Below are 18914 nucleotides of genomic sequence, written 5' to 3'. Positions count from 1 at the left end.
TGAATAACACACCGCAAGGCAACAAAAAGGCCTGTTCTACGGGTCTGACGAACCCAGAATTTGTGTTTTGGAGAAAAGTTTTTTTTTCAATTTTGCTAAAATCATGTATAATCAGGCCTTTTTTTTTCCAATTTATTAATTTTGGCTCTATAAATGTTCAGCCAAAATTAATTTCATAAAAATTACAGATTTTTGTGAAATTTCAGGTTAATTTTAGCGTCAAGAAAAAACGAAACAAAAAAAAAATGCTCGGCTGACCGACCCTACTTGAGAGGTCTGTCCCCCCATAAAGCAGGTTTTTTTTGTTGCCTAATATAATTGCATTTTAAAAATGAGTCTGCTCCCAGAGTAAAATAAAACAGTATCCACAAGTCAGTGCATAGGCATATTGTACTTGTCATTCTGCACAGCCTTCAATTAATTAATGTAAAATGTAAAACCAATGTAAAACTAAGTAACATACTATGCTTCTACTTGGCAGTGTTCAAACTGACATCCTATTTAAAGGAGAAAATGAGGAAAAGGCAATTCATACACATATATCCATATTTATATAACTTTTGATAAAGATGGAATAATTTACAGATAACCATGACAAAAATGTGCATCTATCTTACAGAGACGATGAAGAGCATGAACGAAAGAAATACCACGCCCCCAGGAGGAGACAAGGCTTTCCTCCAGTCACCCCTAATGCCTGTATGCAAAACACTGTACTTAGTCAAACTTTTGATGTCCTCTGGGCTGAAGTTGTTGTTTGGATGAGGCACATTGTCAGGAAACATAGTGATTTGCTCTTAGAAGGTAAGCTATATGTACACGGCAAGATTCTTATTTGGGCCACCTGCACAGTACACTGTCGCCAAGGTACCTGACTGGCACATACAGAGTACTTACACAGTACCAATGTTGTTACTGCACAGGACCTACCAGTAGTTGTATTGCACTGGTACTACACTAGTACTCCCCTGCACAGTACCAGCCAAGGCTACAGACCTTGATTATGGTGCACCTCTGCAGAAGGCTGTAATAGGAATCTGGTAGTGTAGCCTATGCTAGCTTTTTACCCTGGGGTATGGATTGCATAATTGTTATGAACTAAAAACACTGGAATTTATTTTACTCAATCCAACATTTTGCTATGTGCACGAGGGGTTTGAGACAACTTATTAAATTAAGATGGCCTTAAATGACTCCATTTTGCCAGAAAAAACATAGTGCAAACATGATCTTTTTTGTAATCTGTTTATGAATGACAATATTTACATGATTTTTCACAATAACAGTTGTTCAATTCAAAGAATTAATTCATAGACTTGGCACAAATCTAAGCATTCAATATCTTGAGTATAGACTAGAATTCGGCTCCAATAGATCTATGCAATCCAAAGCAGAGCCAGAATCTTAACAAGTTTCATTTTCAGTATAGATGATAACCAAGAGAATGACCAATGAATATTAAGTTGTATTTATGTCCTGTTTCATTTCTAATTTATCAACAGAAAAGCGTCTAGGTAATCCAGATGATGAAGCATCTCAGATGTCAGTGCTTAGGCCTGTTGGTGCGCCCTTTGACCTGTCATATAGTCCCACATCATTTGGTCAGTCCACAGCGAGATCTATGGATATGCAAGGCAGCAAACTAGCTCCAATGGGTTCATCTGTAAGTGCAAAAAACATTGTCTTTGTTATACTCTTCATGTATTTGTTTCAGCATATTTGGCTTTTGAAATGAGGTTATAAGCTGTAGAATGCGCCTCTGGTATAATGAAGCAATGCAATGCGACGTCACACATGACAGAATCATCCTCATTTAAATAAAATTCTGGCCTCCATAAGGTATCACAGATCAATTTGCTTGATATACAATAAAACAGGTGACATGTATGAATGGTTATGGAATCGATCTAGAGACCTGTCCCTCAAAAGTTATCTTAGAAATGTCCTCTAAAATGGCTGCTATTTCAATTGTTATACTGTTCCGGTTGGATTATTGCATAGGGTCTATAGACATATTACAAAGAAATGACTAGGAGCTATAAATTACTCAAGATTAGGCATTGTGTAACTTGAGTGGAGGTGTAGAGGAGTAATTTTGGAATGCCCCAGTAAATGGACTGTCAATTTGAAACAAAACCTCTAATTACACACAAAGAAATCCGGGATAGTGGACATGCTGCATACTGCCAATAAAAATTGTTTTCAATGTCACTTTTTTTCATGAATAAAATATTTTAACTTGCAACATTTCTTGTGACATCCCCTGTACCATGTTGATATATGTATTATACCAGTATATGTATTCGACCAGGACCAAGCTGATAAATAAATGTTTTTTGCTTTTTGCTTATACATGAGCTTAGCTGAAATTGCCAATAAGAATGTTGTAAAATCTAATGTTTTTGATGTTACTGTTACAGATGAAATTTGGTACAGGTCCTCCATTTAATTTTGGAATTCAGCCAGAGCAACGAGGGAGTCTAAATGGTTTAAATGGGTTAATTACGATATCGTCTAAAGCTCTACATAATAGGCCTAGTGAAAGAGCACCATCTGCACTAGGAGGGTAAGTTTCAATAAAAGTCTCTCTGTTACTCATACATAAATACATAGGGTAAGTGACAATATTATACTATTAACTGGCTTTAATGGTTGAAATAAAATCACTTGGTGAAAGATGGATTGTTTGATTTAAGGCAGCTGTGTACTCTCAGACAGGCATGCATGTAGTAAAAGTGCCATAACTTTGCAATAATTCACGCAAGACATATAAAAGTATACATTTTTTATAAAGGCAAGACATCAATGAATCTCAATATGAATACAGATTTGGTGTAAAAACAACAATTATGAAGAAAATCACAAAAAAGTGAAATTTTTGGCAATTTTTGTTCAGTGCATCATAACAAAAAATCACTCTTGCCAAAATTTTTTTTTTCTTAGTCTTGAGGCACCATTCCAAAAACTTTTTTTTTATAGTTTTTAGCTCAATTTGTAAGCAAATTGAGACTATAGGCATGATCTAGATTTCTTTATGTTTTTTACTTTCTTTTGCTACATCGTTTGAGTAATGGAGCTGGTAATTTGAGGGGGCGATCTTTGCATGATTGTTCATGATTGTTACTTATTTATCTAGGAAAATTTGGACGGAAAGTGTGATTTTTTTAGCATTTTGTTACAAAATCTTTTACAAAATTTCAGAGAATAGTCTCCTTTGCAGACTGTTTGTCGTGCTGATCTTATTACAAACACTGTACAAACTCCTTGTTCTTGCAATTTGTAAAAGAGATGTAACAGAATGTTGCCTAAATGTTTGCTTTTCAGTGTTGCTTTGCTTTTTTCCAGACATTCGGCAAGTCAATAGATATAAAGCACCAATTTGGGCTCATGCCGTCTATAGGCCCCTATTTCTGTGCACAAGCCATGAGCAAACAGTGACTCAAATCCTCCTAATTAGTGCATATTTAGAACTCTTGTAGCAAAACTTTGTTTATCTGAGGTCTGACCTCGAATCATGAGTAGCTGAAAAGATAACAGCCTTATGCAAACAACTACTTTGTCCAGCAAATTTAAAGGAGCATATTGGAACACCAAATGTGCAAAGTTGTGGTCTATAATAAAAATTCCTTTAAAAAGGAACAGGGCGAACAAATGAGGAAGTGTCAAGATAAAGGTGTAGTAAGGAATCAAATTTGATTAAAAAATGAATAGGTTCTTGTCAATTATTAAAGTTTAAGCTACTTAGAACATAATTTGCACTTGAATGAAAACATCCATTAGTTCATTCTGTTGAATGCCAATAGTGAGTCTCCCCATATTTCTACTTTTCATGTTGCTCGGTTATTAGTTAACGAAAAGTATTTATACCTAAAAATAATTTCATGCTGACATCTACAAAATTTATTTATCAGTTGAACAAGTTCACCCTCTGCATAAAATTCTTTTATTTTGAACATGTTGAATGCCAATAATGTACCTCCCCATGCATTGTATTTCTACTTTTTATGTCACTCTGGTTATTAAAACTAGGCTAGTACTTTATTTTCCGTCTTAGAGATGTGGCGATCAACTATTAACTCAAAATCAAAATGAAAATAAAATCTTCTGAAAGTAATAAAATATCTATATTATAAAGAGTATACTATTAATGAAAAAGTTAGGCCTAAAAGCGAATTAGACCTATAACAAATCAAACTCAAATAATTTATTTTCAAATTACATACCTTAAAATCTTCTGAAAGACAAACGGTTTTGTCTCAGCCATTTATTAATTTCTAGAATATGCCGCAAATACCACCTTAAGATCTATGCATGACGACATCATAATTCATCTCTATTAGATTTTCAGTGTATAAGCAAGTAGAAGTAATTATCATCACTACAATATGCCCCCAAAACAGAACTCCCCCACCCCACATAATCGCAAATTGACACGACAGCTTCATTCCAATTCCAATTTAATATTTCATCCAAAACGGTCCTGTGATACACTTTCCCCAATCAAACACATTTGCATTTGATCATCTTCTATACTCTTCCCTGAGTAGATCATTATAATATCAAATCTAAACACCATGCCATGGAATTCACCATATCACGTCCGAACTCACATGCACATTGGGCACCCCGTTCCTTTTTTAAAGGAATTTTTATTTATTGTCATTGCATGTAGTAGGCCTATTTAATTATTTTACTGCTAGCAACATATGACATTTATTGAACATTGACTTCAACGTATACAGCTGTATATCACCATACCAGGTTCAACCAAGTTAGCAGATAAAGGGCTACCAGTTATTGACTTTTCTCCTGGTAATTGGTCAATAAGCAAACACTCATGGTCTGCATGAGCAAATAAGTCTCCGCGAATCGTATTGCACAGGGTCAGTGCTAAAGTAAATATATTTTCTCTTTATCGCCAAGTTTCCCCATTTAAGGGATGGGGTATGAACGTTTGGACAGTACTTATTGTGGGACATTAGAGCACATCAGACATGTTGAATTGCATTCTAAATCTGAAGAATGTCCTTTTGATATAAAATAATTTTGATTTTTTGAAATTCGCAAATGATGATTTTTACTTAAAGTGTATGTAGGTGGGATGAAAAAGCCGACAATCAATTGAAAATTTTTACCTTTCGTATTGAAGATATGGATCTCTTTTCCCAAAACACAAAAAATTAGGTCATTTTGGGAAAAAATCCATATTTTCAATATGATAGGTAAAAAATTTTCAATTGATCGGCTTTTCCTCCCAGCTACATACACTTTAAGAATATGTCATTAGATTTATAACATTTACTTCGAGGACTGTTATATATCAAAAATATGAAAAATATCAAATTTTAATAATTTGTCATAAAATTTGTAGGCCTATTACATCGTGATTTCAAAAAATGAAAATTATTTGATATCAGAAAGACATTCTTCAGTATTAGGAATGCAATTCCATATGTCTGATATGTGCTCTCATGTCCCCCAAAAATACTATCAAACGCCCATTCTAGATCCCTTAAGTACTCAAGGTTGTGTTTGTATAAATGATTCAGTTATATAAACACAGCCTCGTGAAAAGGTCATGTTGATATAAATTAATTGACTGTGTGGTTCATGGGTTAAAGTATCATTATCAGATTCTATACGCTATAGTTAACAACAAGCACATGCAAGCAAGTATTTTGCCAGTATCAATAAAACTATAATGAGGCTATTATTATGTAGCCCAACTGTACGTACAATCTGGCAATACCGCTCAGTCTTAGAGAAATGAGGAATATCTGTTGCAATTTTCTGATTTGCATAAAAGTAATGCTAGTTCATGGAAGTTGTAAAACAATTATTTCGTTTAATACAAACATATTCCTTGGTAAGACAACTTTATAGCACTGTTTGAATATCAACATGAAGTAGTAATGACAAATTTAAATGGACACTATCGCCTCTGTAGTTTCCTGATTACATAGACAGCACGAATATTTCATTTTTTATTCTGAAACGCCGTGAAGAAGTAAGTAGTACAAAACCCAGCGCAATATGGGTCGAAAATCGCTTCGCGATTTTCGCCCAAAAACATACTATTTGGGGTTTCTTCAGGGCCATGATTTAATTAAGATTGACAGGTTACATATAGCTGGAGCTGGTCAACACTGACCCCTGGGCTGACCAAGCCCAGAGGCTGTCTCATTCATGCCCTGGAAAATGTCCTCAAAGAAGGTCATATTTTGTATACATGTCTGCAGATACAGATATATTGAGAGCATCAGTACAATCATAATATCATTTCAAGTTCAAGTTCTAGAAGCAATAGTTATTTTAACCATGTCTGTCTGTGGAAATGACAAGAAGCTTGTAAGAGTTACATAAAGACTATGAAACTTTACTTATTGTTGGACAATTTATCTAGGAATGTAAAGGCATCAGAAACTATTGCATACAGGCATGCAACACGCTAACAGGATAAAAGCAAATAAAATACACATTTTCAAATTCTCTAATGTAATTATTATTCTTTAATGTAAGAATAGGTTTCCCCTGTTATTACATGTATACACTTTTCAATTGTTTAAAAATAATGTAGTATGATTAAAGCCACTATGTACAATTAAACATATCCCAAGTTACACCAAAATGGAATCGGCCAAATTAGTTGTGTTTGTCATCAGGGCAACAGGGTAATTTTGACATATTAAAAATAATGTCATAATTCAAATATTAAGTCCCCATAAAATCCATGTTAAAGAACTAAACAGCGTGGATCCTTTCATAATTTTACCTTTCTACGGCTTAAGGCTATGCTGTGGGAAGTTCAGAGTTTTGTTTAGATTTTCTCACCCAAATTAAGATTAGATAATTTTATTTTTCAATACAAATATGTTCAGCTGCAGATTTCAGTATTTTCAAAGATATAAATTAACACATTAATTTCACTTTAATTTAAATAGGCCTATTTTTTTCATTTATAATCACCTCTGAGTGTGCATGAAAAGTCCAGGTTCCTGACAATTTTAAGGCTATATGGTGGCTATAAAATACCGGTACTACGGTACTTAGCCAATAACATCCTGGAAGAGGGGCCTAGCGATAGCGTAATATAATACTGCCACATTTAAGGTTATACGATGGAAAGCGCGGAGATGCTAACTTTCCTATTTTGTCTACCATGTCTACTACCGATTATCTCACCAAAGGTTTTTTAAAGTAGGCCTAAATAATTTTCAAAGTCTCAGTACAAATGCTTTCAGCTGTTGTTTTTTGTCTTTTCCTATAGAATTAGAAAGAGACATGTTAAACATAAGCATAAATACATTTAAAAGGCGTACCTTTTATTTTTTTCACCTTGGTATAGATGGGCCTTATACTGCATTAAAAGTCCTGATGCCCGACAATATTAAGGCTACATGTATATGGTCGCTAGTGTCCCATATACAGGTATTTTCTACAATTAGCCAATTGCATGCAGAAATGATGTAATGTATGACGTGCAGTTGTGCTAACTTATGGACTTGGTTCCTACTGACAGTTCCTGAAATGGGGATGTTCGACAACGGAGCTCTGTCCATTGTTGGCTATACATGGCTATAAATATAGCTATATGTATGGCTATACCATATAGCTAGCTATACATATATACATAGGTTGTTCAGTTTGAAGTTATGAGCCTTGAAAGTTGGTATTTTACTATTTTGTTTCTATCGTTGGTTTTCTCCGGGATCTCCGGTTTCCTCCTGTATCACAAAAATCGGTGATTAGTTGTTTGGTTATCAAAAACTTCCTTCACCCAATGGAATTTGGGGAGCTGCACAGATAATTGGTGGATGTTACAATCTAAATGCGGATACATGTAGGTGTGCGCGTTAAGCAGCAACCTAGTTGATGCGATCTGATTGTGATGATTCACCATTGCAGCGAAATTACAGCGCTTTGAGTCCTCTAAGATCTGGAGAAAGGCGCTTTATAAATCCAAAATTTATTTATTTATTTATTTTATCTAGGTAAATGCACAGTCAATAATAATAATCCTGAATATGGTAACCGACAATAAGTTGTGATATTATGCACCTACAATACCATGATGCCAATAACATAATTATATATTAGTTCCAATGACATGCCTATATCCAGAAACAATTGAGCTACAGCACCATTGGTGCTCTTGTTTGATATTGGCCTTATTTTTTTAGATATTGACCATATAAGGCATCAAAATGAACTTTTGATGCCTTATTTGCACTAAAATGATCCTAAAATCGGAAATAGACCAAAATATAAAAAAATGAGAAAACCGTTTCTTAAGTCGATCATGCTTTTTATGATGAGCATAATTGCTTACCTATAGATGCTGTATTTATTGAGTTATCGTGTACCTAAATCGCCATTTTACAGAGAAAATGAACATTGAAATAAAGGCCGTTGAAGTGGTCACATTTTGCACTTTGATCAAAGCTCACAGAAGAATGCGGCATTTCTCGTTTTTCTATCTTACATTACGTGAACATCGGGTGAATCCACAACCCCTTGAGAAGTTCGGGCGAAATCTATTCATATCTTGATGTTTAAATCGGGGAAAGAACTTGAAAAAAATCACATTTTATCAGCTAAAGCGGAGCCATTTGACCGCTAGGTTTTTGTGAAATCAGTGCTTCTGTGGTGCTTCCATAAGATGAGCCGCAGCATGCAGATAAGCGTTGCGTATGCGTAGCGTATCTGTGCGTTAACAAATTGCGCGACCACAAAACGTGATGCGTTGTTGCGCGCGTGTACCCCGATGGTACAACAAAGATTTTCTTTCCTTTTAAATTGCGGAAACGAGTGAAATAGTGAAATAAAATCCATAAAATAGAGCAGTTAGAGTTAACAAATCTGGATTTTCTTTCCTTGTATTTATAAAAAACATAACAAAGTAAATACATTTCAAAAAAGCTCAATTTCACGAAAGAAACAATGTCTAGAGTACACAGCCACGTTAATGAGAGGGATCCATCTTTTCACTGAGTCATTATATATATTTCTACCAAATTTAACTTGGTTAATATTTGTTTTATATCATTCATACATAACACATCTATATAACACATCTACATCACTGCAGCACTATTCCAGTTGCAGTATTTTCCACGCATTGGTATATTACATGGCATCAACGTTGTTGGGATGGTAAAAACTACCAGTGAACTGTCTAGAATGTATGTAGTGATATAACATAAAAGTTCTATATAATACTGCCCTACCAAACTCTGCACAGCTCCAATTATTGCTGAATTTCATGTCGGGTGATTCTACATCTTTTACATCTATAGTATAAGGGAACAATCCAAAAGTTCGATGAAGCCCTATAAGGGAGGGGGGTCAAAAAGTCCGATTACGTTTGTAAAGAAGTAGTTAAAACATCGGTCAAAGTTGATCTTTTTTTAAGGATTTTCTGAAGTACGATATTGACATTTTACAGTGGTTGCTTCAAAATGATTTAAAATAAATATAGAGTGCCCAATGAATACGGGTGGGAATTTTCGATATTTGACACTTACGTTAGAGGGGAGGGGGAAGGGGGTAAGCCTTCTAACGAAAGGACTTACGTTTATAGGGCTTCATCGAACTTTTGGGTTGTTCCCTAAGATAAAGCAATACTAATTGATATATTTAAATTATCTTCTCTTTCTCCTAATATAGGGAGGATGCATCCATGTTTGGTCTTAACACAGCAAGACCGGGTTCCAGTACTATAGCACCAAGGACAAATCGTCCAGGGAGTGTACGGATGTCAGAGTTTAGCTACAATAATTATAGGCAGCCGTCAGCAAGAGGAGGTAGAAAGGGACAACTGAAACCATTAGATAACAGGTCTAAGACACCGCAGCTTAAAGAGGGAATGATAACAGGGAAAAGAATGTAAGTTTCTAGTAGTCAGTTTATTTTGTTTCCATATGAGACACTGTGTACAATCACCAGGGATGTAAATCTTCCGGAAATTACAGGAATTTGGGAAATTTGGCAAAAAATTTGTGCACTTGTCTCTAACATGCTAAATTGGGTTGCCTATTCAGTCACATTGACAAAGCAATATAAGTCTTATCATATTTGGAAAGGTTAGAATCCTGGTGTTTTTTGCCAACCACAAATCCCAAAGCAATATGCTGGGGGCACTGATCAATGAACAGTTCCCATTGACATGCAAAGTAAAAGTTAACTATGCAGAATATGAATTATTTATCACATGAATGTGAAGGGGCAGTTGTCAATTAGTGAGCAACTTATGGTTTCTGTTAGTGGTTGGACTATACTTTTAAAAATAATAAACACATTTAATTTTAAATATTTCTTGATTTACATTTTAAACATTTTCCCTTTAGTGTTATCTGCTTGGATCATATCCTAAAATCATGTCACCTTTATTATTATAATAATCATCACACTGATTTTCTAAGACTTTATTTTTAAGTGTGCAAATCTGCTTAAAACTTGTAGTAACCAGCTCATTGTAACATTTGACATAACACATTGTGTTTCTTTATTCCTTGTGCAGTGGCACAGCAAATGATAGATTAGGTTCGCCACCCCACCCTGCAGCCTCACCAACTAACAACCATCACTGGAGTCGTAATGCAACGCTACCTCCTATAGAAGTGTCATCACAAGAGAACTCTAATCAGTTTCCTATGAGACCTTTGGTAGGTATTACAAGTTATTTATTACTTTAGCTTCCAGAGAAATACAGTACTCTCTTGCTCTGATTGATGCATGCGCCCTGTAAATGTGCGACAAACGACAGGCTTTGATGGGCGCTGCTCTGTGCTAATCACTTCTTTGGCATTTCCAAACCTACATAACCCATAAATTTGAATACCACTGTGAAATTATATTTTTAATAAACATGTATTTTGTGTGTATGTATTTTACAGAAAAGCCAAAATAAATTTAGAATATCAAGTGCTGTAGTAGATGATAGAGGCTTAAGACCTAGGAATAATGCATTGTACAATGCATTTGCTGTAGACTCAAGACCAAACACAACACACACCTTCAGGGTAAGTTAAAGTAAAATATATTTTCAAATTGTATAGTGGGGAAGGGGTACTGGTACAAATAGCCATACATGGATGTGCTGCAAACATGGGTCGCATTTTGGTATATAAATAACCCCCTTTTTCAAGACCAATTATGGTTCACTGTAACCAACATCTTTTTAATTTACCAACAATTTGGGGAAAACTTGTCAAATCTCTGACTGATAATTTGTTTTAAAGTTGACCGAAAAATAGGACTTGGTATGTTGATGTGTGCGAAATTCATGACAAATTGTTATAGTGACTTTCAGAATCTCGGAGACGCCTCCCTATCCCTGGATATGGCACCCAAATTTTTGTTACAGATGTCTCATTTATTAGACCCGCTCTCCTTCACATATCTTTTTAACAGAAATTCTTGTTATGCTGACAGCTGATGAGTTTTTATGGGTTTTTTTACAGGATGATATGCCAACGTTTGGAGGTAGAAGATCATCAACTCCTCAAGCATTCAGTATGCTTAAACCACCTGGTTCAGCTAACACTATGCATAAACCACCTGGTTCAGCTACAGGTGAGTCAAAGGATTTGTGCATTGATAGTGTGTGAGGGGTCGGGTTGTGTGTGGGTTGGGGTTGGGTGACGGGGTGAGCAAGTGACAGTAATGTTATTCCAGGGAAAAGTGCCCTGAGAAAATCATGTGATAGTAAAATATCCATGTGGAAGAATAAATTTCATACACATTTTTTTGACAAGGTATGGTAAGCTCAGGCAAAAGTGAACAAAAATTCTATTGAAATTATACAGAAGGTAAAACTGTGTAGACTCTCATTCATCTGGGTATGTTGAAATTAAGATTTAATTTAAATCTGGTCAACCAGACATACCTATTTTGACGGACGAACCGACGTTGCGACTGAAACCTTCGGTCTTCAGCTGGGTTGTGATGCAAATGATCTTGAGTACCAAACACTTCCGGTATTGATGACAATCGACGAGGAATGTCCTTTATGATTCGGTCCCAGCCGTGTGACAGGTTAGTGCATCCCAATGACAAGCAGCCCAAGTGTAGGATCAGTGGAGTGGTCTAAGGGGTACGCTGTTCGGGTGAGCAAGCCTGTCAAGACTCTTACATGGGAGAAACGCCCAACCTCTTCATAATCGTATGCTCAGCGGTTTTTCTACATCTGAAAGCCAGCGGACACCACTTTGACACCAAGGATGTCCGTATTTTAGACCGTGAGCAGCGTTGGTTTGAGGGGGTGTGAAAGAGGCAATCTGGGTGAGAGCGGAGCAACCATCTCTCAACCGTGGAGGAGGGGTCCGGGCCAAGCTGTCACACGGCTGGGACAGAATCATAAAGGACATTGTCATCAATACTGGAAGTGTCCGGTACTCAAGGTCATTTGCATCACAACCCAGCTGAAGACTGAAGGTTTCAGTCGCAACGTCGGTTCGTCCGTCAAAATAGGTATGTCTGGTTAACCAGATTTAAATTAAATCTTAATATACAGAAGGTAACTAAATTGCATGTATAAAAGGTCTCCATATGCCATTGATATTTAATTAAGATATACCCCATATTCCGCACAGTGAGCACTATAATAAGGTGTTAAAAAATTGACAATTCTTTTAAAATCTGGTTCAAGTTTCAGTCAACAGTCATGATATCATATTTTAAAATAATATCATCTAGATTCTTTATTATGATAAATATAATGCAATATCTTATTACAAATGTTTTCTTTGATATTCCTCAGGTAATCGTAGCAACAATGTCCCAGGAGGCATCACTGGTGTCAGCTTAGGTATCCCAGGGTCACAATCACAGTTGGACACAGGCTCTGTAGGGCCATATGCTGGTGGACCTCAACCAAATTATTTCAGAGTCTTATAGCATTAGCTATAAGAGGGCGCTTTGCATTTTGTTAATGCAAGAATGACCCTATTGTGTGATATTATCAAGTATGTGTTTTTAAACCATACAAAAGCGTAATGGCAATCAAGAGTTGGTATGTAAACTGAAATGTTGCGTGAAGATAACGCCACTCCGAGATGGACGGATATAGAAAGAGAAGAATGATGGGTTGAGTGGCATCTAGAATCTATGCAGATAAGAGGCTGAATATGATGAGAATAGTTATTCCACTGATGTTGTGACGTACATCAAGACTTCAAGACAGATGTATCAATCATTGGATCTCTATAATGTGGTTATTGGGGTGCAGTATGCTTATAATGCGACTCAGAACTACAAATGAAATTTTTTGTGGATCGATGTGCTGTAGGCTACGACTGAGAACTACAAATGAATTTTTTTGTGGATCAATGTGCTCTAGGCATTTTTGAGAAGGTGCTTTTTTCGGTATGGTCCTCGTAAAGTCATAATGGGCTATTCCAGTTGAAATCCGTATACCCATATGGAGGACATGTCACCCACACAGTCGGTGAAGATTTCAAATGGAGTTGCCCATTCGATATCTTCAGGTAACCCCATTTGAAATTCACACTCTCTCTAAGGTAATGTTTTCCATAGGGGTGTATGGATTCCAACTGGCATAGTCCAATTGAATTTGAGACATACTACTAATGTTAAGAGGCTGACTAGTTTTGTCCAGGTTTGCCTGAAGCAACCACCATAGTTTCTATATAATCTTAAGGCTGTATTACCCGAAATTGTCAAGTCACTCATGCTTGTGTTGCCACTGTCAATTCAATTGGGCACAATTCAGCGGCACAAAGGCGTATGTCCATTAGCTGCTGTATGAATAAGTACATCTAGATCGCACAGAGTAAATCTCATCGGTACAATGACAGCATCATTATCTATTGCTTGTGTAGATAACTATATGTTCTACAAATCCATTGTAGTCATTTCAATAGTTGTAATATTTTTGAAAAATAAATATCATTGGTAGTCCATTCTTTCAAATTACTAAAATTGAAAAAATGGTGACTAATGGACATACATCTTTGTGCCGCAGAGCCCTGGCCTATCTAGATGCAATTATTCAGTACAGAAATTAGATAGGTGACACAATTTTCTATGTGTATGATGTCTCAACTGGCAATCCTGGACAACTTGCAATGAAGTACAAGGCTTGATTTCCTATGTCTAGCAATGTATTCCAAAGAAAAATGCATTAGCTGTAACAAAAAACAAACAAACAAACAAATGTTACAGGTTTTGTATTTACTTGGTACAGTGCCAATGATTAAAGCAAGGTTATTATATTAAGTCTATTGTGCCAAGTCAGACAATATAGTCGGACAATGGTAAATTGTTTTACATGTTAATGTACTTTCTTTTCTTCAGAATATACTATGAAATATTAAGTGCCATAGATGATAGATGAGAAGAAAACTGAGCTTACTGAATGAAATGTTTTGCAATTTTTCTGCCTACTAAGTCAAAAAACAGTCTTTACATAATTTGAGTGAGATTTTTTTCTTTATAATGATAGTATGAATACATTATCAAGTGGTGTGTTTCCCATCAAAACCTACCTGCATGTGCACTCAACTGTAGATTCATAGTTTTACTTGGGAGAGCAGAATCACTCATTGCGCTATTCCAGTTGAAATCCATACACCCCCTATGGAAGACATGGCCTTAATCTCCCACACAGGGAGTGTGAATTTCAAATGGGGTTACCGAATGAGTGACTTCATTTGAAATTCACACTCCCTGTGTGGGATACTAAGTTCATGTCTTCTATAGGGGGTGTATGGATTTCAACTAGAATAGCCCATTTTTTTACTGCAATCATTGGAATTAGTATGTTTGCTATGTGAATGAGCAAAAGAAGTCTGGTAAAATTGTTCTTTTGAGTCATTGGTAACCAGGGGCTCAATTTTGTCGCCTGTTGCATGAATCAAAATTGATTCTCACACACAAGAATCAAGTGAGACTCGACTGATCAAAGGAATGGATATGATTTGAGAAGAATCAATTCTGATTCTCGCAACTAGGTTAAGGAGAATCTTTGCGAGAATCAATTTTCGTCAAATGTGAGGCCCTGGTAACAAAGTTTATCTCCATGTCGTCACTGAGCATTCATTTATGTCTCAATATGGTTTGGTGATCACTGTAACTTGGTAGAGAGGAAAAGTTGGTGAAACCAAAAACATTTTATTGTGAAACTATTTTTATTTACATGAATTATAGGATAGCCTGGCAAGTTTAGTTTGTGCAGTTTTGTAATGTATAATGAAATTTCAAGTCTTTGGTACAATATACTACGATTGTAGCTGTTTGTGATGGATAACAAAGTAATTTTTTTTATTGCCAGAATTGTTTATTATATGTATCTACTAAGGCTGCATTAAAATAGACATACAAGGTTCTGGTTTCATTTGAGTTGGGGTTGGTTGGTAGTCGAACTGTTGTATTAAAGGATAAGTATAGTTCAGTTGATCAACAAAATATTTGAAACAAAGTTTGTTGCCTTTTTCATCTAGTTCCTATCATTCAGAAATAGTGACTATAGTCTAGGAATCAATTGGTCACATTTGCTACAATTTTTAAAGACTATTTTTATTCAAAGCAATTTTGTTTAAAAACAGTTCCTTTTAGGTTTGAAATTTCATCAGGCATCACAATATTTTCATTTGAATGTTAATAACAGGAAACAAAATTGCCAAGCTTAGTCACTATAGTGACCATGACTTATCAGAACAATTTTGATGAAAGCCAATTTTGATCTGAATAGATCTGAAGAGCTGAATAACATGACTTTATCAAGTGAATGTTTTGAATTGGGACCTAAGCATGATTATGATATAGGAGAGTACAAGATTTGATAAGTGATATGTGTACATCCATATCAAAACGATGCACTTGTCGGCCGATACATATGTCTCATTTCACATGATAGCTAGGAACAAATACCAGACTCATCTCAAGTGGAGGTCACTTCAAATCATCCCTAAGTCACATGGTTAAGGAATGTTCTCTGTATTCCTATTAAAACCATGTGACATGGGGATGAATTGAAGTGACCTCCACTTGGGATGAGTCTGGTATTTGTTCCTAACTATCATGTGAAATGAGACACATATAGCAGCCGGCAAGTGCATCGTTTTGATATGGATGTACACATATGTGCAATTACATTTAGCACTGATGAAGTGTTATATTGTCTGGTTTGAATTAAAGTTGCACAGGCTAGCCTATAATAAATTCTAACATCTTTTATCAACAAGAGATTTTAATATTAAAATATTTTTTGAGAGAATTTTGCTTCAAAAGCAGTCCATCAATCCACCGTCCAATATTTGGAACATTTTAATGGATTCAAATTTGCTATGAAATTATTTGTAGATGTAATAGGTAGGTGTTAGGTACATGAAACTGGTCCTGCATAAAAAATTTGGAAGAATTCTGCTATATTCTTACTGAACACTAGCCCTAAAAACCATCAAAATACCCATAATCCCAACCCTGTCAATGGTAATCTTACACATTGTTCTCCTGGTAAACAGACTTTTTTGCACCCCTCACTACACAAAGGGTATTTCATGATTTTCACATCCACTTTTTAGGGTATTCTATTGTTCAACAGGTATCCATGAAAAAAGTTTAGCAGGAAAAGTAGCCATAACTTGTAAATTCAATGTCCAAATCAATTTGGACATTAAATTTGCCAGTTAATGTTACTTTTCCTGCTAAACCTAACCTGCAAACCTAAACCTAAGGATTCATTTCACTAATATTTACAACACATTGCAAGTCCTAAACCTATGACAGGCCTGAAACCCACATAACTCTAACATAAAAGTCAAACCCACATAACTCTAACATAAAATTCTTGTGGGAGAGATACAATGGGTTTGGGACTTATAGTCAGGGTTCAAATTCGGCTGTATCGCATAGCAGTTTGCTCCACATTTTGAAGTAACTGCTACCCAATTTAGCATTTGTAGAGCACTTTTTATAGTGCTTTAGTATATGAAGTATCCTGATTATGATGAATGCTACACACAATTTTTAAACGAATTCGAACCCTGCTTATAGTGGGTTAGATTTTCCAATACATCACAATGTCGGCGAAATCAACCACTGATCCCTATGTAACCATGTCCTAACACAACCAGTGTAAAGAGTATTCCAGAATTTAATATCTTTAAGAAAAAGTGGACTGAAGAAAAGAGAGGTATAATATTGTCAGAATACTAGCTATTTTGTCATTTTCTTTTTCAAATAATGGTGCAATTTTCTTCTTCAGAGCTATTTTTTTTAATCATTGCAAAATTTGCTTTGAAGAAATTCCTTTTGTGAATGTTATGTTTGGACGATAGATGTATATTTGTAAATTGATGGACATTAGTTCTGTACATAAAGTATATTTATATATCTGATATGATATTGTGTCAATTCACTGTTTGAGGTATCTCTAAGATGGTTGGTTATGCAGATTTGAATCTAGACCTCATTGCTGTTACAGTTCCAGTTGAAAGCCATACACCCCCCATGGAAGACATGACCTCGTAAACAAAGGGGGTGTAAATTTCAAAAGGGGTTACCTGAATGGTGACTCAATTTTAAATCTACACTCCCTGTGTGGAAGATTAAGGTCATGTCTTCCAGATAGGGTGCATGAATTTTAACTGGAATAGCCCATTTGGTCCTGCAGAGGACATGAAGAAATTGATGGCAATAATTTAAGGGCACACAGCACCGGTGCCAGCAGTGCTGAGCTCAATGTCTGGGGGGCACAAATACGTAAGTCACCGGGTTGACTTGCTTTCAAAATAACTTGATAAGAATATGTGAGCAGGAAGCAGAAAGGAATTTTCAATTTTATTGTTTAATTTTCCCCCAAAAAAGTTAAATTTGGTCACAAACAGGCCATATGAGGAAGATACATATTACAACCAATTTGATAAATTTCCAGCTTTTTGTGCCAAGGGGAGACTTTTCCTCTCCTGTATATCGACATTGACCTAGTTGTTTTGTGGTATTGTTTATTCAAGATGGAACAAAATTGAAATCACTTTCATGATCAAATTTATGTGCTGTGAATCCATTGTGCCTGCTTCATCAGCTTTCACACACACACACACACACCCCTACACCCCCCCCCCACACACACACAAAAAAAAAACCTAGTTGTGCTTTAATGCAATGACATTTGCTTTTTATAATACGTCCAGAACTTAACCATCAATAAAAAGTACTTGAAATATGCACTAAATTGACTTATTGTGCAGTGTTATAGTTTACATAGTTTTACATCGGGACACCTGATGTAAACCTGATGGACATAGGTACAACTGTATCACATGTAGGCTTCAAAACCATCACTTAAGATCACCTCATATATAACTAATTTGGTATAAACATTGTATTTGTAATATCTCAGGTTGTATTTAAAAACAAAGATAATATTACATGTATACCGTAAACGTTTGCCTAATGGCGCTATGGGCTCCCTTGACATAACTGGAATTTTAGACACAAACTAAAACTGCCCTCCCATAAAAATCCCACCAGCAACTTCAGCAAGTAAGGGCGCATACCCTTAATTCTCGTTGGGATTTATAGAGGAGGGAGCTCTCTATTTGTACATGAAATTTACCCCAAAGCAAAGGAGCTCAGGTGCGCTATTAGGCGAACGTTTACGGTATTTGTTTGGCTGAAAATGTAGGTTAAAATTTGTAATGTGACATATCTGATTAAAATGAATCAGTCCTGTAGTAGGTCATTGAAGCATGTGTCAAGGTAAAAAAGTGGAAAGAAAGAGCAATGATTTATAGTATGCTACACAGGCATAAACTCAGCATAGCATAGCCTCAGCATACTTTACAGTCCTGTGTACAGCGTCTTAGCTATAGCCACCCATCTGCTAGTCATTTTAGAAGGGGAGTTTGCTCCTGGGACTGGCAAAATTAATGCCTTTGACAGATGCTACA

The 18914-nt window shown here is 35.8% G+C and overlaps 1 protein-coding gene across 4 annotated transcripts in view; it reads left to right on the top strand.

The window, feature by feature from the left end:
• Nucleotides 1-18062, top strand: part of LOC140171218 (protein FAM149B1-like) — a 64113-nt gene extending 46051 nt beyond the window's left edge. For 3 of the 4 annotated variants that reach the window (XM_072194435.1, XM_072194434.1, XM_072194433.1), the window contains exons 6-13: nucleotides 620-804; nucleotides 1503-1663; nucleotides 2421-2566; nucleotides 9667-9885; nucleotides 10520-10664; nucleotides 10896-11021; nucleotides 11463-11574; nucleotides 12761-18062. In XM_072194435.1, coding sequence (XP_072050536.1) covers nucleotides 620-804; nucleotides 1503-1663; nucleotides 2421-2566; nucleotides 9667-9885; nucleotides 10520-10664; nucleotides 10896-11021; nucleotides 11463-11574; nucleotides 12761-12897 — 1231 coding nt within the window. In that variant the 3' untranslated portion in view covers nucleotides 12898-18062. The remainder of the gene's footprint in view (nucleotides 1-619; nucleotides 805-1502; nucleotides 1664-2420; nucleotides 2567-9666; nucleotides 9886-10519; nucleotides 10665-10895; nucleotides 11022-11462; nucleotides 11575-12760) is intronic. The other variant, XR_011861577.1, reaches the window with a different exon arrangement.
• The last annotated feature ends 852 nt before the right edge of the window (nucleotides 18063-18914 follow it).

This window comes from Amphiura filiformis, chromosome 15 (genome assembly GCF_039555335.1).
Source record: "Amphiura filiformis chromosome 15, Afil_fr2py, whole genome shotgun sequence".
NCBI classification, from domain to species: Eukaryota; Metazoa; Echinodermata; class Ophiuroidea; order Amphilepidida; family Amphiuridae; genus Amphiura; species Amphiura filiformis.
This window is presented reverse-complemented; position numbering and strand designations above follow the sequence as displayed.